Source organism: Accipiter gentilis, chromosome 1, assembly GCF_929443795.1.
Source record: "Accipiter gentilis chromosome 1, bAccGen1.1, whole genome shotgun sequence".
NCBI classification, from domain to species: Eukaryota; Metazoa; Chordata; class Aves; order Accipitriformes; family Accipitridae; genus Astur; species Astur gentilis.
In genome coordinates, this window is record NC_064880.1 from 29215447 (window position 1) to 29239523 (window position 24077).

Below are 24077 nucleotides of genomic sequence, written 5' to 3' on the forward strand. Positions count from 1 at the left end.
TAATGTGTAACAGTGACTTTTAGACTGACACTGGAGGCTAGGAACAAGAAGAAAACATGATCACCTATTTCATACAGCTTGCTAATAAAGTCTCCACAGGTCTTAGTTAAATTTGTATCAATAACCAGAAATGGTTACCCTTACTCTTGTCCTTAACCTTTCTTTATTACAACACACAGTAATCAATCTGCATAACATGATATGCATCTCTATCTCTAGAAACATGCATCAATTTTAATCTCATAGCAAAAACCTCCAACCCAGTAATAACAACAGTGTATGAAATTATATACACATTTGGGTGAAGTTCTGTTTGCCTTTAAACCTCTGCTGACATTTCTTGCAGATGCAGTACTCCATACCAATCTGTTCTTCAGAGTAAAAGCTTTTCTGTTTTCTTGACAATGAATTGAAAAATTTGAGTTATTTTGCAACCTGAGGACTTACTGTCGCTTTACTTGTTTTTCCCCACTAAGGTCAGTGACAATTTTTCCTTTGGCTTAAGTGGGAGAGACGCTGGACAGTAACAGGTGTGTAGCTGAAAATCCAATTTACCCATAATTGTCCTCTAACCCATGATTCCTTTTGCAGTTAGAGACATGGATATATAAAAGAAATCTGAAAATATACAGTAAAAATTTAAAACTTAATTAAGAAAACAAGAATATCTCCTTGGCTGTGCTGGAAACAGCTCCAGGAAAGATATCTAGCATTTCTATAAAAACATTTGATCCTTTTTCTTTACTTTGGAAAACCATAACAGATACATGCTTACAGAAACAAATAATCCACATGCATTTAGGTTAGACCTATGTCATAACAGAACATATGTCGTAGTTCTGTCATGAACTTGGCTTTTTTTTGGCTTTTTTCTACCCCAGGAAATATCCAAAATATAAAAGACACAGCACAACTGGCAAGCTAGATGTGCTTGAAATCAAATCAAGAACATACCTGTGAGAGGGACTGTCTGAGGTGTGCTATTTGAGCATTGTGGCCTGTAAGATCCTGCTCTGAAACAATCTGCTTAAGCTTCTCCTTCTCTATAGCTATGCTGTTAAAGGCAGACTTCAAAAGAGAATGTACTAAGCAAAAAAGAAAAAAGAAAACAAGTTGTTTTCTCAGTTACAGAACTGCACATTGACATCTATTACAATAGTTCAGCAATAAAGACAGAGTGTGAGATTTCCATCCCACAGTTAGGGAAATTTGAAACAAGGATCTGAACTACAAGTGATCCATGCCCAAATAAGTACAAATACTTAGAGCTTGAGGTTGTAATGTGCATACTGTATGTTCATACTTATGTCATCTGAGCATATTCTTGGTGCTGAACATATAGACAGATGCGTGTTTGGAAAACCTGTGCCCAGTGTGTGTTCTTTTCATTCTGGTTTTTAATTTTTCTCTTCAGAGTAACAAAAAATCAGTTCTGCTAAGACTTAATATTGCACTAATAAAGAGGATTACTTGGTCTTTAAACAGGTTTTTGACATTTTTTAAGATATCAGTCTCATGTTTTTCCTATGTTTGCTATATAACAGAGAGCAAACTGATAACAGACCCTTTTAAAAATAGTATTTTTGAGTCTGTAGGATTTATTGGCAATAAAATGGCATTTCTAAAGTACATTCTAGTAATAAGCTCTTCTTTTGTTTCCACTGATGTAGAAAACATTGCACAAAAATGAACTGGACATTATATGTAGCAGGGACATTCTGATTCATGTCTGGGGAGAGGTAAACCATTTTATTGAGAAACAATATGTTTGCAAATTCAGTCACGTATTTACAAGATGCAGTAGTTCAGAAGACTTCTAAAAAAAATTTCTTATCAGTTTACCTATCTCTAGATTCATGACATCCATGGAAAATGTAAGAAGGATAATATATGTTACCTTTATGTAAGCCCCTAACCAGCTAAAATTTCTTATACAATATCATCTAAGCAGACAGATGCCCTGGCCATAACTAAGTGAAGGCAATAAAAGAACACAACAGAGAAGCACAATAAAGGAAGGGCTTGACATTTCCAGTTACCTTTTTGTGCCATCAGGCAGAATTCTTCTTGAAGCTTCATGTACTCAGTAGAGCACTCCAGAGGGTCCGTTACATGGCTTGGGGGAGTCTGAAACTCAATGTCTGCGCAGAGGTTGGGATTAGATGAATGCAGTCGAACGGGTGACATTGTAGCACTGAAAGGGACCTACAGAGAGAAACAGTGAAGAAGTACTGTATAAGGTGCAAAAAACCTTTGGACTCTGTTCAAGCAAAATACAAATTTCTTCTGAAAACAAAAGACTTGGTTCACAATGTGAAGAACATGGTAAAAGTGAACACATAACTTTTTACTTTCCTATATCTCAGCACAGCTGATGCAGAATTCTCTTTTGAGATTTTTCACTGAAACAGGCAAAAGGCAGCCTAAATACATAGCTAACAGCTAATGATGGAGCTTTTCAATTCTAACATTTACAAAAATGGACCACATCGTAATGCTTAAAAGGTGACTGGAAAATTAAACCATGACACATACTGCTTTATATTTGGACATTTGAGAGTACATGTAGTATGACTGTTGCTACAATACCAACATTTGAAGTATGCAAGTTCCTCCACAGATCTAGAAATAAGATATATTATTATCAAATACAGCATTGAAGTTTTTCAAAACTACTGGTAAATCTTGAGCTGAAACTCAGTGTATGGCCAGTCTTTCTAATTAAACAAATAAACAACAACCCCCCCAAAAAAAGCAAAACTGCACCTGATTTTCATTTACTGTAATACTTTTCAGGTAATAAAAACATATATGCAAATCTTTATAAATTATATACACGTATCATGTGTATTGAACAGTTACCTACTTGCCACATATACAGTGTATGGCTGCCACTGTTATATATGTGAAGTGTGTGTCTGTGAGTGTATGTTCTATTTTATTTTAATTTTACCATTTAAACACATTTGTATAAAAATCAGGCCAAGAACCTAATTTTCAAATTTAAATGCAAAGGAAAGGCATGCAGAGCTACATTTTGTTACTTAACTATTAAGCACTGTTAAACACATTGAACACATTAAATCTAATTTATTACATTACACTGATGAAATGTATAAATCAAGAATTTTTACACTGCAGCCCAATATTAATTATTCAAATATGAAAAATGGGGCCAAAATATAAAATGTATCTTCTGAGGCATGATAAAGAGCAGCAGATAACATAAAAAGTCATATTACTAAGAATTTTTATCAACAGATAAGTTCTATACTACCGTCAGTATTTGAAATTGGTACCTTGTTATTTGATTAGATCAGTGAATAGTTTTATCAATACCTTCCTGTAAAAGTTGCCATCAATATATGTTTTAGGTCTCTGATTCACCAATAAAACCCTCAAAATCCTGTTGGAACTATTCATCATATCTCATTCCACTCATGAGCATAATCTGCAAAATACCAACTTCCATCCTGTTCTTCCTCAATTTCCAGATACATATTGCACATAAAATAATAGCTCTATGGCACCTATCCGGTATAAACTTTATTCTCTCATGTATTTTGATTTCCAGCTATATCAACAAAGTAGGCATTTTTTATTGGACCTCATTTTTACCTCATATCAAGGGGACTTCATTAACAGGATATGTAGAATAAATTCCTTCCGTTCGTACTGGATATTTACCCCGTTATCTTCTTCGCGAGAACCAGACTGCCTCTCTCAACAGCCCAACAAAACTAGGTTAATTGACTAATGTGACTAAATGTAGGTTCATTTCAGGTTTCCTTTACAAAACCTTTTCAATTCTTAAATCGGAGAACATGTTCCCAGAATTTTCTGACTGGGAGCACCACAAAAGTTCAACTGCTCCAGGTGGCTCCCAGAGGGCAGAGGAGGTGGCTGCATGATAGCTGTGTGTGTGGGGAGCACGTACCCAACCCTAGGGCCCATGCAGAAGGCAGGAAAGAGGGAGAGTCCCCACAGTCCCAAGTGCCTGTGGTGATGGGGCAGGTTGCCCCAGCCCCACAAAGACTGGCAGAGCTGCAGGCAGGCTGCCCACACATGATGAGGGCTTTTTAGTCACTTTGTGATGAACCTAGCTGAAGAGACCTGCTTTAGATCCATCATTTCTGCCTCATACCTCAGCTGGCCAGGCTGAAAAACAATGTTTCTCCAGTGAGGTTTATTGGAAAAATAACATTTCAAGGTGTGTCCTAGAAACAGCATTTACATGTTCTACAAATACTGTCATACTGCTTCCAAGAAACACACATTCACATGACAGAGACAACTAGGTGCTTTGCCGACTGCTTTAAATACAAGAACCAAAAATACTGAACTGTTAACTAACATGAACTCTCCTCATACGCATCTTTTAGAAAAGTTTCCAAGCTACTTCCCACAACAGATGAAAAAATCCACATTGAACAAACTCTTTCATTCTCTTGAATAGGCAACAGTCCAAGAAACACTGCCAACATACTTCTCCTCCCCTTTTTTCGTTTCACTCCTGTGCTTTCTCTCTATATCCATGGTGACTTGATTCTGACTTTATTACTCATCTTTTTTTGGTTGTTTTTGTTGTTGTTGTTGTTTTGGAGGACTTTTAAAAAATGTTTAGCTTCTTGATGCATCACTCTGGTTTCCTCCGTACACACACTCTGCCAGGCACGACCTCAGACGTACCTTGTCCTGACTTTCTGCTTTACTCCAGGGATGTAACACACAGTCATCCATCACCTTCTTCAGAACTACATGTTCACAGAGGAACTGACTGTTCCTGGTAGAGCGGGTCGTAAGGAAAACCTCCTCTTTCTGCCGTGCATTTAACTGATGGAATTCTGTATCCCTCAGTCTATACACACAGCTTCACCGTCTGGGAGAGACAAGCACTTTGCTACATCAGCCAGTAAGACCGGTCCATTGCCACGACCACTGCAACAGCTGCAGAGTCATTTTGGTGCCTCTCATTTTCCTTCCTCCTGTGCTTCTTCCAGCTCCTGCAAGACCTCCCTCAACAGGTCTTCACTTCGGCTGCAGGTAACAACTCAGCAATTCCCTGGACTCCTACTGTCTTGCAATCTAAGTCCAGCTATGTTTCCTCCACTTAAGCACTTCCTTGGTACGGCTCTTGCCAATGTTGTTTAATTACTACTGAACCTACTGGTTAGAGTGTCCCACTAACACTACTCAGCCACATAAACTGCAAAGCAGGTTGATTTCTCTGCTAGGAAGGCAGACCGATGAGGTTGGAATACCAGTCAATTATTTAGCACAGCATTCAGCATCAACTGATTATGGGGGATTAAATTTAGATGAGTTAATTTGGGAACCAGAGGAACACTGATTTCTCTCATGCTTTTTAGAAGGCCCTAACAGTAACTGAGTTTTGTGGTTCAGGTAGCAGGAGCTCAAGATGTTCAGGCTTAAGCAGAAGCTATGTCTGATCTAGGGGATTTTAGCCATGGGCTGGAGCAGCAGACCCTGGAATACTTTAGCCTGGTGAAGACATTCACTGCTTGGGGTAGGTAAGGGGTATGGATTTAAAGTTCACTTCAATTTTTGGCTGCACAGAGTCTTCCCTACCTGCTTTCATAGCTCCAGATTTTGTGTCAAAGACTTAGAGAATTAGCAAGACTAAATACAGACACTAGAGGTAGTAATATGACTTTTTGGGATTATGGAATGTAAACAGAAAGTGTCTCAAATGAAAAGGCTAACCTAATGCTACTTAAAAAAAAAAAAAAAAAAGAAAAAGAAAAAAAAAACAGGAAATTTTATAATTCCATGCTTGTTTGTAACAAATCTCCTTGGTTCTGCTGTCTTGCTATAGACTGTCACGAGAATCTTTTAACAGAATTTCATCATTCCTTTCCATTTTGTATAGTATATAGCAGAGTATGTCAAAGACATGTCCAAATAGTGCAGGGCCTAAGTCTAACCGTCACTTGCACTTGCATGAAGGAGGAGGGACATGTACCATGAAAACAAGCTCAAATCCACATTTATGGAATTCATTGGTGTCAGGCCTGACCACTTCTAAGGAACTCAGCTGAAAGTGGGTAGCACGGACACCTCCAAAAAGTGCAAGAAACATTTTCATAAGCTTATTACACATTCAAGTTGTTACACAGCTTCCCATCTTCAGAGCTATCCCTTGATTTTTAAATCCACTCACTGTTGTAGCCACTGCAGCTGCTAGTCTCTGCCGGCGTCGTGTTGTGCTGAACTGGCCCTTCGGTGCCGGCCCTTCCTGACAGTGAATGCAAGAAGAGAAGGAAGTAGAAAAAGAGAAGGGAAGGGGTGATGGGACACAGGAAGATGAAAGGTGATCAGAAAAGGGAGAGGGAAAGTCTTTAAGTGGATTTCAATTTTGTTAACTCTTATGGCCTACACATTCTGAGGACATATCACATGTTTTCAGTTGTGTATGCCAGAGACATAAAAAAGCTAGATACTTCACTAAAATTATCTCCAGATGAGTTGGACTGCAGTGCACTTACTAAGACTACCAAAAAAAAAAAAAAAAATTTATTAGCATAGCCATAAGGCAATTATGGCATAAGAAAACAAAAAGGATGTTATGGCATGGCAGAAAACACAAAAACCAAACTCCTTCTGGGGGTCACTTGACCATCTAGAAGATGAATTCTGAAAGACATCGCTTTGCATTAGTGGAAGCACATGAACTGTGGTCATTGAAGATGCATGCATCTCAATGGTAAAACTTTTCAGTGTGTATGTTAGAGTGAGCTTGTTTATGTAAACATTCCTGTGCACAGCTCTAGCATTTCCATGTCCATCCTTGAGCCTATTTGTGCATTTTCTCCACACACCACTTTTTTGAGTTCCAACTGTTCTCCTGTACATTACTGAAGGCTTGGCTTCCAAAGCAATGCAAAAACTCGAATAAAGCAACACAAATGAAAACTAAGTATTCCAACAACTACTTCCTTTTCTGCATGCCTAACTTGTGGCATCATCCTGCTTAATTTCACTTTTATTTTACTTTTAAGAAAATTCATCGTGGTACATTAAAGTCAAGCAAGTAATTGTCTAATGCAGAGGAGCTCCACACCTATCATGAAATCCTTCTATTTAATGTCTAATCAAAATGTCATTATTTTGAAGCCATTTTAAGATTTTAGAAGACCAGAAAAAAACCCTTTCTGCTTTTAGAAAACAATTTTCAAACCCTTTACATTTTTCTTCACCTATATCTTCACCAATAGCTACTTCAGTATTTTTAAATCTGTATACTTTTTCTGAAAGCAGCCTGGGCGCCATATAAATAACAATGGTGTAGATTGGATACATGGACACCATGCTGAAGAACAGGATGTTTTAGTGCAATATTAGATGAAGTGTCTTGCTCCTGTAACACTCCTGCTAGTAGGGGTTGCTGCATCTGAGAATGACCGTACCCTCCACCCTCTGGCCAATACTAGTCGCAGTGTTACTGACAATGGAAGGATTGTCTAATGATCACAGAAAGAGAAGCCTTGCTTTGTAATATTTTGTAAAATTCTCACATTAAAAAACATGTAAATAACCTCTAAAATATAGAGTACAAACTTTGTTAAATCAGAGAACGCATCATATGCATAATGTAAAGCTCTTTGTGCTCTGCAGCAGTATGTCTATCCTGTGAATAGGAGTTTGGAAGAATATTTTTGTTTAACTAATAGGGACATAAATAATTATACATATGTACAGACAAAGAGACATGCACAAATATATATTTGGCTGCCAGATTATGAATGCAGGTATGCATTATTAAAATGGGAACAATGAGCTCTGCAGAACCACACACTCCCCTCAACACAAGAGAAAGTGAGGTCATAATCTGAGTTATGATATAAAGAAATACTGATTTAAGGGAAAAGGTAATAAGCCAGTCTTTGGGTCTGGTTTCATTTCTGAGCTGAAAGCCTCAGTAGAGCAAGCTGCCTTTTCAGGTTGCTCCATACTATATAGTTCTCTATTAAACTACTTTCCCTGGAAAACAAAACAAAACAAAACAAAACAAAAACCAAACAAAATACAGTCTTGGAACTTCGCAGCTCTGAGCTCTTGAGGGAAATTAAATTATTAGTTCATTTTATTGCTTTTCAGTAATATTTTTCTTCTTTTGAAGATCTTTAGATTGTCATGAGAATGACAAATAGGTCTTTTACCCAATGGGAAAAAAAACAACCAAACCCTCAGGTTTTGTACAAAAGCATTATTTGTAAAATGAATGAATACAGGTCAACTAATCTGTTGTTGTGAGCCATTTTCATAAGACCTTAAATACACTTTAAAAACAAAATAAACCTCATTCATAAAGGCAATCTTTCTTCAGAGAAGCAGTCCATGTATTACTCTTGAGTAAAGGCCTGTAAATTAAGCTGTTAATTCTAACACTACATACCTGTTAATACTAAACCCCCAAACCTGCAAACACATACACACATGCTATGCTCAATTTTACTTTGGGGAATAACCACATTCTAGTCACTGGGATTAGCTGTGTGAGCGAAGTTAGCTGCATACAGAACTGGTATACCTAATAAGTACATATGTATTTCTAAGAAAGAAAGCAAGCAGCTTTTCTTACAAGAAAAAGTGTTTTAAACACATTATACACCTAGCATTCATATTCCAGAATGTGTTAGCAGGAATACAACAAAAGCTGTCTTATTAACAAAAATCTGGTAACAAGCATAATATAAAATCTGGATGGAAGAATTCTCTTCTTGCATCTTTCACAGCGAATGCTGAGCTAGCAAAAAATTACACTCTCATTCTCCATTACTCATGAACAAGACACTTGCATATACAGTGCACTAATTTTTATGCTCCCCAGGAGGATGGCTCTCAACATCATACTATCAGAGAGTCTTCTGATGGTAGTTAATGACTGCTTATTCTAAAATAAATACGTGCAAGTACTTCAAATGAAATTAATAATGCAACTAGCTTGAAGTTAGTATGTTAGCATTATCCCCTAAAACTAACGAGATGTACAGAGGCATGGGGAAAGTAAAAGGACAACAGAAGTTTTCTTAGTACCAAATGTCAACTATTTAATAGCAAATCATGAAGAAATGATCACAAATTAGATAAAGTGGTTCTCAGTAGTGGGTGCCTGGATAAAAAGTTTATAAAGAGTTGAGTAGCCTTGAAAAAATGACCTAAAAGGAAGGCCAATGAAGCTAGAAGGAATGGCTACAGAAGAACAAAATGTGATTGTAAGCTTAAGAAGCACCTAGGCATGGGAGGAAATCCACATTTTAGTGGAATGGCAACATGAGCAAATTAGGAATAACACAATGAGTCAAGAGTGAGGCCATCTTCCACGGATCACAGCTTTAGACCATTCATAGGACAGGACAGCCCTTGGAAGAATAAACAATGCCTTGAGCCCATCAAACTAGGCAAGGTAACAGAGCAGCCAAAAAGGAGTCTTCATCTTCCATATAACTTAGAATAATTTTATTGTTTCTGTTTCACTGCAAATTAATTTATAAATCAGTCATCAATAACTTAATGCTTTCCTCTAACAAAATAAGCTTTACATTTCCAGCATTAAGCTTGCCAGGAGTTAATGCTGACCCAGGTTAGGCAGAGTTCATTATCAACCCAGAAGTGACAGATCCATGTAGAGCAGTGCTATGCACACAAACTCTCTCAAGGGAACCTGCAAACCGACTGTATTTGAGAACTTCAGGAGCTGAGGCACAACTCCTGCCAAACCACAAACAGCAGTTTGAGAGTCATGTGCCAAAATGACAAAAGACCAGACCAGTGTCACTTTGGCAAAGTGCAGGCAACAAAGGAACAGCTCATAATTCCTCATGACCCACCCTAGATCATCATACATTGACTGCTTTCATCATTTTTTCATCATTTTTGTGGAGAGAAATTTCTCTGAGACCACTGCAGCATGAAAGAAGAACATGCAGTGTTGACTCTGTCTCTTCATAGACACCAACTACTTGCATCCACTTTCCTGATATTTTTATTTGCCTATGTTATTCAGCAGCAGGGAAACACAGTGATCCTTCAAATGCAGGTAATAGGACATGACATCAATCACCAAAATTCCCTTGTTGTTAAACCTTCTTAATCCTAACAGATGCTTCATTATTCAAACTATTGTGAGTTATCTAGTATAACAGGTAGAAAGAAAAATCACCTACTACAGCTGCAAAGAGAAGTCTGATGCAACTACAATTTCTTCTTAAGATTATTAATCTTAAATGAGTCACAGACAGCTCCTTACTGTGCCTCTGAGTCACAGAGAGCTCCTTGTTGTGCCTCTAGGGCACATATTAAAGGCTTTCAAAGTTTGCATGAATTCCAAGGAATTTAAATGGATCAAAAGTTGCTGACATTTATTTATTTTGTAGCAGACAGCACAGTGGTGATTGTTAGCTCCTGAAGTCAGCTGAATATAGTCTTCATTATCAGTTGCTCAGTGATAAAAAAGATTAGGTTTTGGATTAGGCCTCAAAACATACAACTACTGACAAAACACAGTTAGATGCCCTGGATCTACCAGTAATACAAGCGTGTTATGCTCATTTCTGTGCTTTTACTTTTCAGCTCTAAGGCAGGATGGGGTAAATTCTTTCTTCATGTAATTTATTCTTTGATTTATCCAGTTTGTTCCCATACTAGCCTTTTCCATAAGACAAAACTTGTGAAAATACTTCTCATTGGCAACATTCATAGCATAGATCTTCACAAAGACAACTCATATCTAGTATTTCATTCATGTTTTCTGCTTTTAGCTTGATGTCACCTGCTCAACTGCCCTTCTTGGCAAATTTGAGATAGAACATGAGTATCCCCATGTGCTGCATGGATATTGCCTTGTTTGCACATTAATTCACTAGTATTCAGATCGCGCTCCTTTCCCTAGATGGCAATGTTTTCATAGCATGAAAGTAAAATCAACACTTTTCTCACTATTTTCTCTAGGTTTTAAACAACAAACTGAAATTTAATTTACTTCATCAGGAACATAAGAGACAGTAGATTGACTTCCTACTTTCAGCTAATATATCATTTCATGCTTAAAAGTTAATCTAAAAGTACAGTGAAAAGTAAAACATTGTGCATTCAGTACCTGAAGTTGAATTTTTGCATCTTTGCTGACACTTTTTGTTCTCCATCGTCTTGTGACCCGCTTGTCTTTCTTTGAAATATCTACACAGTTAGCCTACATTATACAAATAGTTAAAAGCGACAAAATACTATTAAATAGACACAAGCAACACAGACAGTACAGCAAGTTAGTAAAGAATTGTAGCGTTAGACATCTACAAATTAGAAAGTAAGGAGAAGAATGCCACTGCCAGGGCCCACACCTACAGCAGTGACCAGCCGTAGCTATCCATACACTTCTATAAACACGTGGTATATTTAGCTTATATAGCAAAACTACTGGTATACTTTCTTCATAAGTGCACAATATTTAGGACCAGATCTTGAAATCTTCATGGATTTCTACTTTGGTACTACTCAGAGAAATGTAGACTTCACCTCTTCTTGAAATCAATGGTAAGTCTCGTTACCTCATTGGCACTAGACTTCACAACACACGCACCCCTGGAAGATTTGTGTATTTAAGGGGACTGATTGAAAAAGGAAAAAAGTATTTAGGATTTAGGATCTGCTGTTGCTTTCTTGTGGCCAAGAGGAAAACTCACCCTGAACTGTGAAATGGTCCAACCTTTGGGACCTTTTTACTATGCCCTCTTTTCTAGAGCAAGCAACTTCATCTTTGAGGGTCTTTGGATGCCCACTCCTTAAAAAAAACTTAAAACAGTATCTTACTCTGCACAATAAAAATTCCTTACATATAATTTCAATGTATACGTGTATTTCTATTGTAACAGTTCTCAGTTTTGCTTTGCAAATGACTTAATAATTTGATTTGTCCTATTTAACTCAAATAATTAATACGTCTTAATTATTTGTTTACACATGAAACATTATTACATGTGATTAAGATAAACACATAGCATAAACCTTTCATCCAAGAGTTACTATGATTTCAGAAAATCATTAACAGACATCATCTCTATATTTCCCTTAACACAAAGAACAAATGTTTCAGTGTGATGATTTATGTTCAAGCATATTTACCTGCATGTCTGTGAAATTTGGTGCTGACTGAGTTCTCTGTAGTATTTCTAAATTTTGAAGAAGTTTACTGAGTTCCACAAGGTTTGACTGACAATGAGCAAGATCTAACAGATATAAAACAAAATTACATTAGGTGCTTCAATTTGGACTTTTTTTTTTCTGCCATGATGTCCATCATTTGCACTTTATTGAATTATGAAAGTTTAATGTCCAAATCCCTGCTTGTAAGGCATCTAAGTAAAAGCTTTATTTTTAGAGATGTTGAGCACTTGTTATTTCTATGGGAGTCAGCAACAAGTCTGGACCTCAAAAGTTGATCATATTTTAACAATAATTTCCATTAAGATAATACAGATTATTAAGATAAATTGTAAAAGCAATATCCCAAAACATGCAGAGAGGGAAATTCCTACCACAAGCATCTAATTACCTGAAGAGCTAATTCATGTTCCTGTAAAGATGCAACTTAACCAGTTTACTATTTCTTATTTTATATCAACAAGTTTTGCTGAAAGAACAAGGCACGAAAAGGTAAAGACTAACCTTCTGCACATCTGTCCATCTCTTCAGAGTCCTGCAACCAGGCTGCTACTTTACTCTGACCAGTAGTGCAGGTGGCAGGAAGGCTGTTACTGCAAGGTATAGGAGACTGCCAGGAGAAGCTATTTTGTTGCACCTAAGGCATAATAAAATGCTTAAATTTACTGTTGCTGTGTTGCTTAGTCAGTGTAATCACCACACTACTTCAGAATAAGAAAACAAAATTGCACTGTGATTTCAGTGACATCTGTGATTTGACTATATAGTTGCCCAAGATGCAGATTTTTCTGAATAGCATGTTGGAAAACCAAACCAAGAACCTCACAAGCAAACTGTGTTTGCTAACTACCAGTTAAAAAAGCTGTTGTTTAAGAACATTATCAAATAGTAAAGAAACAGATTTATCCCTGACAACAAAGGCAAGTGCAAATTGTTCTAGGGATGGTGAATTCTTTGCTAGACCTCTACAGCAGCCCATTGGTGAAGGCTGCAGTAAGGCTAAATTAGACAGTCTTTCAGCTGCACATACAGCTTTTTGCTGACCATTGATTCCCACAGTGGAAACACCTCTCTATTGGCATTACAAGCAGAGACCACTGAAACTGCTCATGAGCAAGCCTGGCAGGCATGAGTTTTCAACAAAAGAACACTACATACCTTTCCATCTGACACATTAGCAGCTGGTGAAGATTCTGTAGTAGAGGCTGAAGGGAATATATGAAAGCTAGCATCTCTTGGAGATCTCACAATCTCATTCTGACGGTACAACCGGTGATGGCGTAATTTTGAAACCCATGCATCAAATGAATCCTGGGACTTCACCTGGAAACAAATTCACTATCAGGAAAGCATTCAAAAAACTACTTTTCTGCACGTCTTTTACAGTTTTATTTATTTCCACTGTGGGTGAAAAGAGAATAAGTATTTGCACCACTTTTTACCTTCAGATGATAAATGTGTTCTTCTGTGTCAAGATCTATTCTACGAGCCTTCTTTTTTATGGACATAACTGATAAACCAACATCAATGCTTCCATGGACTTTGCCTTTCTGTATCTAAAATCAAAAAGCAGGGTAAGAAAATGGCAGTATCATGCACTTCTTCACTATATTTAACAGAAGAATACCTGGTGCTGAAATGGTTTCCCATTTTATGAACTTTTTAATATAAAGGCGTATTAAAAAATAAAACCTGTAGTCAGACTAACCACTTACTATATTTATAGACAGAGAAAAGTATCTCACAAGAAGTGCTCAGTACAGAGCCAACTCCAAAATTTAAGTGTGTTGTTTCATACCAGTACACAGTTACAGGTGAGTGAGAATCAGAGAAAATTAGACAGTACTCGGCTCCCTGCTCCTACCACTTGATAGTTATTGGTATCAGATCTAACTAACTTAATGCTACCCTTTATATCTCTTGAGTACATTGTAATCACTTCTCTGCCCTACCCACATGTCTCACAATAATCAGCTCTGACTGACATAAAAATTGAAAAGGAAAAACACATGGTCAGGCTAATCTCTCAGGCACCTTCATTACATAAACTACTTTAAGTAATGTAGTTTTCATTTTTATAGAAGAAAAGCTAGAATTCTTGAGGACAAAACTCAACCAAAATCTTACATGCTTTCCATATACAGATCTCTCTTTGAAAACAACTTTTGTGTGTGCCCTGTCATAAATATACCTAGAGTGAGTATGAGAGTTAATCACCCTGGCAGGCTGAATTCCAATACAAATTTTAAAATGGTCTTCAACTTTACTTACATCAATTGGTGACTTTGAGTATTTCAACATTCCATTATCCAGGACAAAAAACCTCTGAAAGAAAAAAAAATTCTTTCTTAATGAGCAGATGCAATTTAAACTATGTACAATAATTCATCTGCAAAAGACGATGATTACTCTGTAGCAAATAAGGAATATTTGTGGGTTGGAAAGACAGGATAAATACAGTATTGAATAATTTTCTTGCTTGTTTTTTGAACAACAATTATCTTCTAGGCAAGAAAAAACAGATTCTCTTTTTTCAACATTCTGTGCTAGGTTTAACTTAACAAAACTCAATAATGAAGGGTATTTTTTCAGTTTTCGAGCCAATTCAATAAACTCTGTAAGACACTGTATGTCTGTTTCTTCATTTTCTTCCTACATTTCAAATTTACAACCTACCTTTCCTATCCAGAAACTGAAAAGTTTTTCCTAGTGCAAGATCTACATCCCAAAAGAAAGACCCACATAGGGATGTTGTGGACTCCTTGATCTCCAGCTAAGAAAAAAATGCAGGCTGTGAGACACTGCTCTACAATCCAAAATTTTGTGCCTCATGGCAGACCTCTATGCAGTCAGGGAAAGATGTGAGTGTAATTTGTGCTGATGATACCTTTTCTAGCTGTAATGTAGCTAATACAGGTATTAGTACAAGTGTAAATATTACAGCATTCCCACAACATACCCAGGTCATGGGAGGGCTTACGTTTTGGGTGTTACGTCACTGATACGGTGTGAGCCACTACATCTTCATTGACATAGTTACCAGGGCTAGGCTAACCTGGCAATGCCTATCTGTGCCATTGCTACACCTTTATTTTGCCAAGTGGCTCTTAAAACAGAGAGCAGAATTCAAAGCGTGTTTCTCCTGCAATTAAAGTTGCCCTAGCTTGTGTGTACTAGACCACTCAAGCTGCATTGCAGACAAGTTAGCACAGACTTTGGCACACAGCATAAAGATACAGCCTAACAGGAAACCTAGACTTTAAATGAGATTCACTAACTTGTGTTTACCACCACTAACATTTAAAACATGCTAATTAATAGAAACTAGTTAATATTTTTAGAGTCTAACCTAAAGCACTAATCTATGTTAAAAACCTAAAACACAGTAAAATATTATGCTAGAGTCTCTAAGCTGTCTGACATGGAAAGGAAGGACAATGTTTTCATGATGTGAACCTGTTAAATCAACACTATAAGCATGGTCAGTAGTTAGATGGCAGAAAATATCTCCTGAAGATGGTTCTGGAAATTATGTCAGTCAGGGAGAGAAAACCGTGCTTTCCTGAGGCGTAACTTCTTAAATAAGATGTCAAAACAACAGGAAGGCTTTTAGTTCTGGGTTGTTTTAAACTAGGTGTGGTCATTAACAGACTTCACAAGAACATGATATTCATTTCATATTGTTCTGCCTAAGTTCCACACACAAAAGAAAATGACCTTTCCTCATACTTTGTTCCAAAGCATACTGCACTTCAGAAAATAAGCTACTCTCCAAGTTGTACACATTATATCTGGTATGCTGCTAAAGCATATTCAGAACCATCAGAATATGACATGCAACGTTCAATAGACAGAGGATGCTATGGCTCTGCTAGCAGAACACTAACACAGCACATGCTACAGTTACTGTCTCTGGAATTCCTCACTGGGCTTTCAGCACTAAGTATTGTTATGGGAACTGCAGGATATTGAGGCAGCAGTTAGGAAAAAATAAACAAACTTATTAACAAATCCACAGTTTCTAAACGTAAGTTCAGCATAGATCCTCAGGTGAAACGCAAGGCAGAGTAGAGAGGAATACTGAACTGTGAAGCTCTTAATCACATTAAAAATTACTTACACAGCTAACTGCTCTAAAGTCAGCATGAAAAACAGATCATCAGTAGTGATCTCCTTTATAGAACTGTGAAAATTGGACTCCCCATGCTCTCCTATAAAGTTCCTCACCAAAACAGACACTTGTCCAAGAAACAACACATTAACATAATATATTTTAGAGGAGTGGAAGCAGCAGGTTATTCCATATATTCTTATGTATCTGATTAATTGTTTGGGGTTTGGGGTTGTTTGGTTTGGGGTGGGTTTTGTTTTTTTTTTTGGGGGGGGGGGTTGTGGGGGTTTTGGTGTACTTGTTTGTTTGGTTTTTCAAAATAAGCTCTCCTTTTCTGTTCTTTCAGTGTTTCAGGTATGTCAGTTTGAAATCCTTTAATACCCCTAGACGAAATTCAAGTAGTGGATATGTATTTGGTTGCTGAAACTACAAACCCTACTTAAGTAAAACAAAACAAAAAAACTCTAAGGCAGATAGGTATGCACAAAAAAGGGTGGCAGGCATATGTACAAGTTAGTATAACATTCAGAAAGAATAGAGAAATTAGAAAAAAAGTGTAATTTATACTAGTATGGACTGAATTGGGACTCAGACCTGAGTAAGTCCCATAGTATTTAGCAAAAAAAGGTAATGCTTTCCCAGAAAAAACATTACATATAACAAATGGTTTCACTATCCTTTGCAGTAAAACACATTCTATCTTAGAAAATTATCCTGCTTCAAGTACCTTCAGCTACAAAAAGACAGGTAAGTGCCAATACCACACCTCTTGTTGCTAAAAAAGGTGAAAAAATGTAATTACTATAGTATAAAATACAGACAAAAGAGTTTATGAACACGAGGTTTAGGGCTAACAAAAGTTAGAATTATGCATGGGAAAATGTCTCCAAATTAACTAAAGAGAAAAGAGATTTGGAGCTGAGTTTCAGGGTGGTTTGGTTTGGTTTTTTTAAATGGAGACATCTAATGGTGAAAGTGCAGAGTCCCACTGCATGCCCACACAGAAGATTGCAATCAAGAAGACAAACAAAATTCAGGGACAAAGCTGAGCAAATCTGCCCAGTCAGCATGCCTGAAGGGGAATGCTCTCCCATATGAACACCTTGGGTCCATGCAAAAGCTTCTCAGCTCTCCTCTGCTATCATGAAGTCCTGTGTACTTTAATGTAAAGTCAATGCAATCTTACAGTACACAGCTATATTTGGTTATAATATAGTGGAAAGAACAAACGGGATATTGATTAAACCTCTTAAACCACAAGGCATCTGCTGATTATTTCCAGCTTCTGCCTGGATTTTGAATACAACATTAGGCAGCAGGCACACAAATTAATTCTTTACACAATTTGAAGAAAAAAAGTTATACACAAAAATCCTGGGCATTTATTTGATATCCTAACTTCCTCTAGACAAAAAATCCCAACTCACAAAATGAGGTAATAAACTTTTGACTGTTTCATGAGACATTTACCTTATGCCAACCTTTTAAAGGCCATTTTCTCTTTTTCAGCATGAAACCTTCATGTTTGTCTGGCTTTTGGACATTGGTCTGGCCTATTTTCAGACCCTCTATGATTTCCCAGCTGTCAGGTTCCTGGTGAAAAAGTATGAAGACACATTAATTAACTGTGCATACACATGATGAAAAATTGCACTTACATGTAGCACAAAGTCTCCAGTGCAAGACAAAGAGTAAAGGAGGGCTAGGCTTTTAAATTAGCCTATTTAGGTACCAAACTACATGGTCACTGTATTATGTCCAGCTGTATCTCATTTAAAACTACTGAATATTAGTATTTTTGGAAGTTTAACCCTTACCAGGTAACTAAAAGGAAACTGAAGCTTTTTAAAAAGTCTGGCACTGTAAATGAACGACAATCTGAGGGTGGGCCTGAACATGCTGTTCACAACAGGCACTGCATCCCAATGAAATAAATACATCCAAATACATGAAAACAGGATCAAATTGTGGCTGAGCTAAGTATAAGAAAGGTCAGACCTGCTAATGGAGGTAACAGTGTGAAAGTGCAGGTGGCTCTTACCACCTGTTAAGTCTATCCAGAAGGCACCCCACAAATTAGCACTGCACTGTAAGAACTAAAAGGACTGAAGAGATCTTGCAGTCTCTTGGGTTATGGGCAGAATCTGCATGTTAAAAATGTACCTTTACTCAGAGCATTCCTTATCTAAAAAAGAAGGGATCATGAGATTAAATGAGGAAGAAACCATACTGTTAAATATATGAGTATATATTAACAGTCCTCTTTGTGGTATTCCCTGATCATAAAAAATAGTAAATTTTCTGATCTTTAAGGTACAAGCTACATTGATTCTGGATACTCTAATTTTTCCTTAAAATTAGAAAAACAAGCAGAAGAGGTTGGTTTGTTGTTGGTTTTGAATGCAGCCAGCTCTTGTCTTCGAAGGCATTTTATGACAGTTTCACAGGCTAATTGTGCCTTTAGAAATCTGCAAAAAGGAAATTAGTCTTTTTTTAAATTTTCCTGCATTCATATTCACTGCATTAAGAGAAATTTATAGGAAAGCTAACTAATTTTCTCTCTAGAGAAAAGAATAGGAACTGTATCATTTCAGAGACGACCAACTGTATGCCTTTCAGGGAGCCAATTAAAGCATATTTCTTGTACACACCACTTCTTAAGCATGACAACTTGTACAACTCAAGCCAGACTTATAATATACCTTAGTGAATGCTTAAAGAACAATATTTTTAAGAAGAAAAAACAGAGTTATGCCTTTCTTTCTGTCCTCTTGCTACTACTGTAATCAACAAAATCATGTACCAATTTAAAAATCTCCTATTGCCTGCTCATTAAGACTCTATTTTACTAATTGTATCCCACAAAGTGGTAAACTTGCATTTTCTCAGCCGATCTGTCACAACTCCCAGCAATGTTATGAAAAGTTAGAGAGAGAGAAGGTCATACAGCATCAAACATCTAAAGGGGGGAAAAAATTGTCTCCTCCATTTCCCACAAAACTATTCAAAGCCGAGCACTGTCAGTCTTCCGTAACACCTCCAATTAAGTTATACAGCCTTGATAATGTTAACATTACTATTATGAAAATACGATTTCAGAAGTAACAGCAAATTTCAAATCTACAATTTTCAATATGATCTTGTTATTTTGAGGAGGGTGAAAAGTTCTATCCCAAATAGTATATACTGCAGTAAATTTTGATAAAATGTTTACTCAGTTTAGTTCTCCCTGCATAACTGTGAACTGGAACTATGCCATGCTCAAAACTCCTCTTTTTTACTTCCCTATGTTTCGCTTGGATATTCTATTTCCAATACTGTAGAGGGAAGCACACATGCATTATTTTTTCCCTACAAAGAAGCACTTGGCACTTAAGAGGGGCAAATTAAACTGTGAGTCCCCTGGGGTGAGCAGAGAATCTCTCTCTGCAACTGTGCCAAATGATTCTTCACCATATTGATTTCTCCTTTAGAAGATCAGCTGCAGGCACAAGTCTTTTATCTACTAGATAACATCAGTATTGATTACTTTCAACCAGAAATCACACAATCTCATATAGCTATTCATTGAGACAAAAGGCCCAATACAGAAGGACAAAATGAACAATTATTCAGTGCAATGTGGATACCTGTCTTCTGCTGCACCAGTGCTACAAGCTGTTCCTAAAACCATCCTAACAATCGTAACTGTGCCTCATCCCACAGGTTTGGTGTGGTAAGATATGCCCAATACAAGGGACGTTATGCAAGAGCAGTCAGAAACAGGGGAAAACCAAAGTGAAAGCGATATGCTTGAAGGGTCCTCATACAATGCCAGTTCTCAAGTCCAGCATTAGTACTTTAGGACTTCTGCAATTCCCTACATAATATGTGAGAAACAGCTCTGCGTGAAGCAGCAGGACCAGGGGAACACAAGCACAACTTACAGTCCCTGACTCTGCATATGCCCCAGGTATTGGCAGTAAGGGAGCCACTACTACCAACAGCTTTCTGAACCTACTATTTTTGTCTGCAAAGTATTTCTTTTCCAAATAAAACAGAATGAACCATTTCATTTTCCCTGGATGAACAGAATGTTTCCTTTTGAATTTGTTTTACCACTTCTGTCTCAGAACTTACAGACATTTAATTTCAGATTTTTCTTTTCCACCAAATATTCCATGACAGCATGCTCACCTTTTCAGCAACAATCTTACTTTTTCATATGAAGTATCTTAAAATGAAGCCTTCTTTACGTGGAATTAGACTTATTTGAAATCAGTTATTCCAAAACCGAGGAATTCAGCCAGCAAGAAACTGACTGCAAAGCACCACACACAAGGCTGCACCTTTCAGGAACTGGTGGTTACTCCTACAGTTCTACCCATTTCTTGGCCTCAGGACAGAAGGTCTCATCAAGAGATTTTAAGTTTTAAATTTTAAGAAACCACCCACAAGGGATGTCATTAGGACTTATATTTTAAATTAATATCATATTGATTAGCAGCACTTTTGCACTTGGATATGATTTCCTCTACCTTAATAAGAGGATTAGACTGGATCATTTCTCAAAGTCGCTTCTAGCCCCATACTCTGAGATTGTAAGACTTGTTCCTGGGGGCCATCCATGGCCCTTCTGACATCTCAGCTGGGGAATAGGAAGCTCTAGGACAGGCTCACATTATACTCAGTGGTAGAATCATACAAAACAATATCCCAAAGCTGTTAGTGAAACTACTTTGTAACTACAGAGGGAAAGTCATCACCCCGATTACAGCCCATGCTTTTGCTTACCTTGGATAGAGAGACAGGGTCACTTTCAAGGAACTGCTTGCTTAAAGAAGGGTCTGTGCTTCCCGAAGAAGCCTTCCGCTCCAAAATATGAACACTCTTAAAAAATAAAAAAGTAATTAAAGAGAACAACTTATTTACTTTTAAAAATACATTTTAAGTAATGAATGACAAATCATTACAATCCTTATATAAAGTATCAGCATCACGGCTCAAAATGTATGAAGTACTACCCATGCATAACATAACTGCACAAATAGTTTGTCTTCTGAGGCAATACACCTCTCTTTCTTTTTTTACTATTCATTTTTAAACTAATTATTCTGTTCAGTCTAGAAATGACTGGGAACTAAAAAAAGCCAGGAAAGACAAGTAATGCAGTTCTTACCTACAGAGATGCAAAGTGCTCCTAGCCAGCCTATTATGTTTTCTGCGAAGATACATGATGCCGAGTATACATATCGAGCAGTCGGCACTATCCTACATTCACTCCTGAAGCAAACCATTGCACATAAGACATTACTGCCTCTATCATATTCATTATCACGCCTTAGCATTTTGTTATTGGCTTCTCAACTGAGGTGAAGTAACTCATTACATGAGTGCTTTTAATAGATTACAAGTGTTCACAAGATCAGTTACTGGGTCTCAGCTGACAGGCTTGCTGGTAAACATCTATGCAACATAATGATCTTAAACTATCACAGCTGTTTTTATGTGCAACAATACTATAAAATTTTATATCTTCAAAGCATGGTCCAAAAATGAAATACATAATGTCTTAACTAGTCTTGAAAAAAATTGCTATTTTTTAAAGACATCTAAAAATGTCTTCCCATTTTCCAGAAATGTTTCACTCGTATTTTGTAAAAGAAAAAGCATTTTTTCTAGAGGAGAAAACAACCACATTCTGCCTGCTTGGATTTGCATTTCACTCTCCGATGAAATTTTGCTACATAGGTCATACTATTATTTGGTAAGAATTGTACTACAACATGTCAGTAGTATCTTTTTGGCATGAAATAAAACTATTTCATTTCCAGGACATATAGCACGTCAACAAACTCGCAATTGCAATTACCCTCTGAGAAGGGTAAGTTTTTCTCAACCGAAAACAACAATTAAATTTTGTTCACAATTAAGCTTCTTTACATTCACTGAAAAAGAGATTACACAGGTACAAGTGAGAGCAGAAACAATCAGGGAATATAAAAATACATACAAACAGCAGAGTAAATATTATTGTTTATACAGATAACTAAGTACATAAGGACCATAACCAAACTAAATGAAAATAAACACAGCTATTCATATAAATGCATATATAACACAGACTACATCTTGCTGCAGAGAAACACACAGACCTTCATTGTTCTCTTTCAATTTGCAACCGTGAATGAGAAGGAAAATATGGGGATTGTCTCTGTTGTCAGTGAAGATTAATAAGCATCCCTGCCACTATGCAACAATAATTGGCATTTATTTTCAATTACTTTAAATTTAATTTTACAATGAAGAATGTGGAAAAGCACCGATATTATGTTACCTGCTACATTTCCCAGGGCCAACCAGCAAAAGCTTTGTCATCTATGCTTTGAAATCTGCTTTATCAAAAGAAAGCCAATCTTATTAATTAGCCCAATGTCTATTACTAGCCAGATGAGAAAAATCTTTGTATTTATGCAGCACAGGTTCCTACATAACTTGTCAACTAATTTAATATGCTTGTTTGAGCTGAGCACCACAAAGTTACTAATGATAAACTATGATAAAGTTTTATCATCAAATAGATGAAATGCACACAGTATCACACTTAAACAATATAAAAGAAAGCCTAAATCTGTTCCTCCAAGGAAGATTAAAATGTCACTTGATTAGCATAATCAGGACGATTCCCAACTTTCTTGCCAGTTTTGTTTGGCAGGCAGGAATCCCTCCATCTTGAGATGGAGCAATGCCCAACACAGATGTTCTGAAGGTCTCATATGTAGCAGCTGGTGCAGTTTGTTGTTACATAACTGCAATTTCATTTTGTACAATATTTAGAGTGAAGTAACCCAACAGCCCTTGGCTTGCCAGATTTCCAGTGACATTTTCAATCATGATTTTAAGGCAAGGGGGTTTTGTGCCTTTTTTTTTTTTTTTTTTAATCAGCCCTCAGTCATTACAGTTCCACTTCAGTTGAGAAATACATTATTAGCTAACAGCACTTTAATGACTGCTGACTTATTCAACTATTTGTTTGGAAATAAGACAATGAACACTTTTAAAATAAAATTTCCTTTTTTACATTCTTTACTTCTTCAAGAAGTGTTGTCTTGTTGTCTGTAAATGTCTGCTTTCCAATTCTTTTCTGTCATGACTACCATTACACTGACACAAAACCATTTCTTTAAATTTGTGACATGTCTCTAGCATAATATTATTTGGTGCAAAATGTTTTCCCTTAATGCATTTTATCTTTCTGCAAAACTACAGCTAGAAATTACGCAATTATTTGATATTTTGAAAAGCAGCTATTTTTATAATGCAGAACTTTATTTAGCATCACAGAAATAAAAATTACTTAGATCTTGAAGTTATTATCAAGGTTTTTTTGCTTTAACAAGAAAAATAGAGTTGGTAAAGGAAGCAGTTAAAAAAAGCTGATGCGAAGAAAAGGAAGAAAGAGGCAGATCAATACAGCTTCTGGGTTTTCTTTATACAAACAGAAAAATGAATAATCTATTAATCTTGGCATATCAATCAGTCTGGCACTCTCTGTCCTCTCATCCCAAGAATACAGGCAGACAAAATCAACTCCTGCACTGCTCCGTTCTAGACAGCCCTCATGCTTCAGGACTACCTGTGCGCTACAGCTGGCTTGTCCTGGAGAAAAACGCCAGCACCATCACATTCTGTGTGCTCTTGGAAATTAATTCAACAAGATTACAAGTTTAACTGAAATTGCTCTGTAATCCCATTGCTAAATCTTAGTCCTAACTACAATCCTTCCTTCAGCTTTGAGATTATTCAC

At 36.8% G+C, this 24077-nt stretch overlaps 1 protein-coding gene across 8 annotated transcripts in view; it reads right to left on the bottom strand.

The window, feature by feature from the left end:
* The window catches only part of OSBPL6 (oxysterol binding protein like 6), a 111091-nt gene that overhangs the window by 25936 nt on the left and 61078 nt on the right, over positions 1-24077 (bottom strand). For 5 of the 8 annotated variants that reach the window (XM_049806303.1, XM_049806294.1, XM_049806330.1 and 2 more), the window contains 11 exons: positions 21065-21160; positions 17762-17884; positions 14452-14505; positions 13623-13736; positions 13339-13503; positions 12685-12817; positions 12142-12245; positions 11120-11212; positions 6182-6256; positions 2040-2205; positions 955-1085 (listed from right to left, as the gene is read on the bottom strand). In XM_049806303.1, the coding sequence (XP_049662260.1) occupies positions 955-1085; positions 2040-2205; positions 6182-6256; positions 11120-11212; positions 12142-12245; positions 12685-12817; positions 13339-13503; positions 13623-13736; positions 14452-14505; positions 17762-17884; positions 21065-21160 (1254 nt within the window). The remainder of the gene's footprint in view (positions 1-954; positions 1086-2039; positions 2206-6181; positions 6257-11119; positions 11213-12141; positions 12246-12684; positions 12818-13338; positions 13504-13622; positions 13737-14451; positions 14506-17761; positions 17885-21064; positions 21161-24077) is intronic. The other 3 variants (XM_049806348.1, XM_049806319.1, XM_049806339.1) reach the window with 2 other exon arrangements.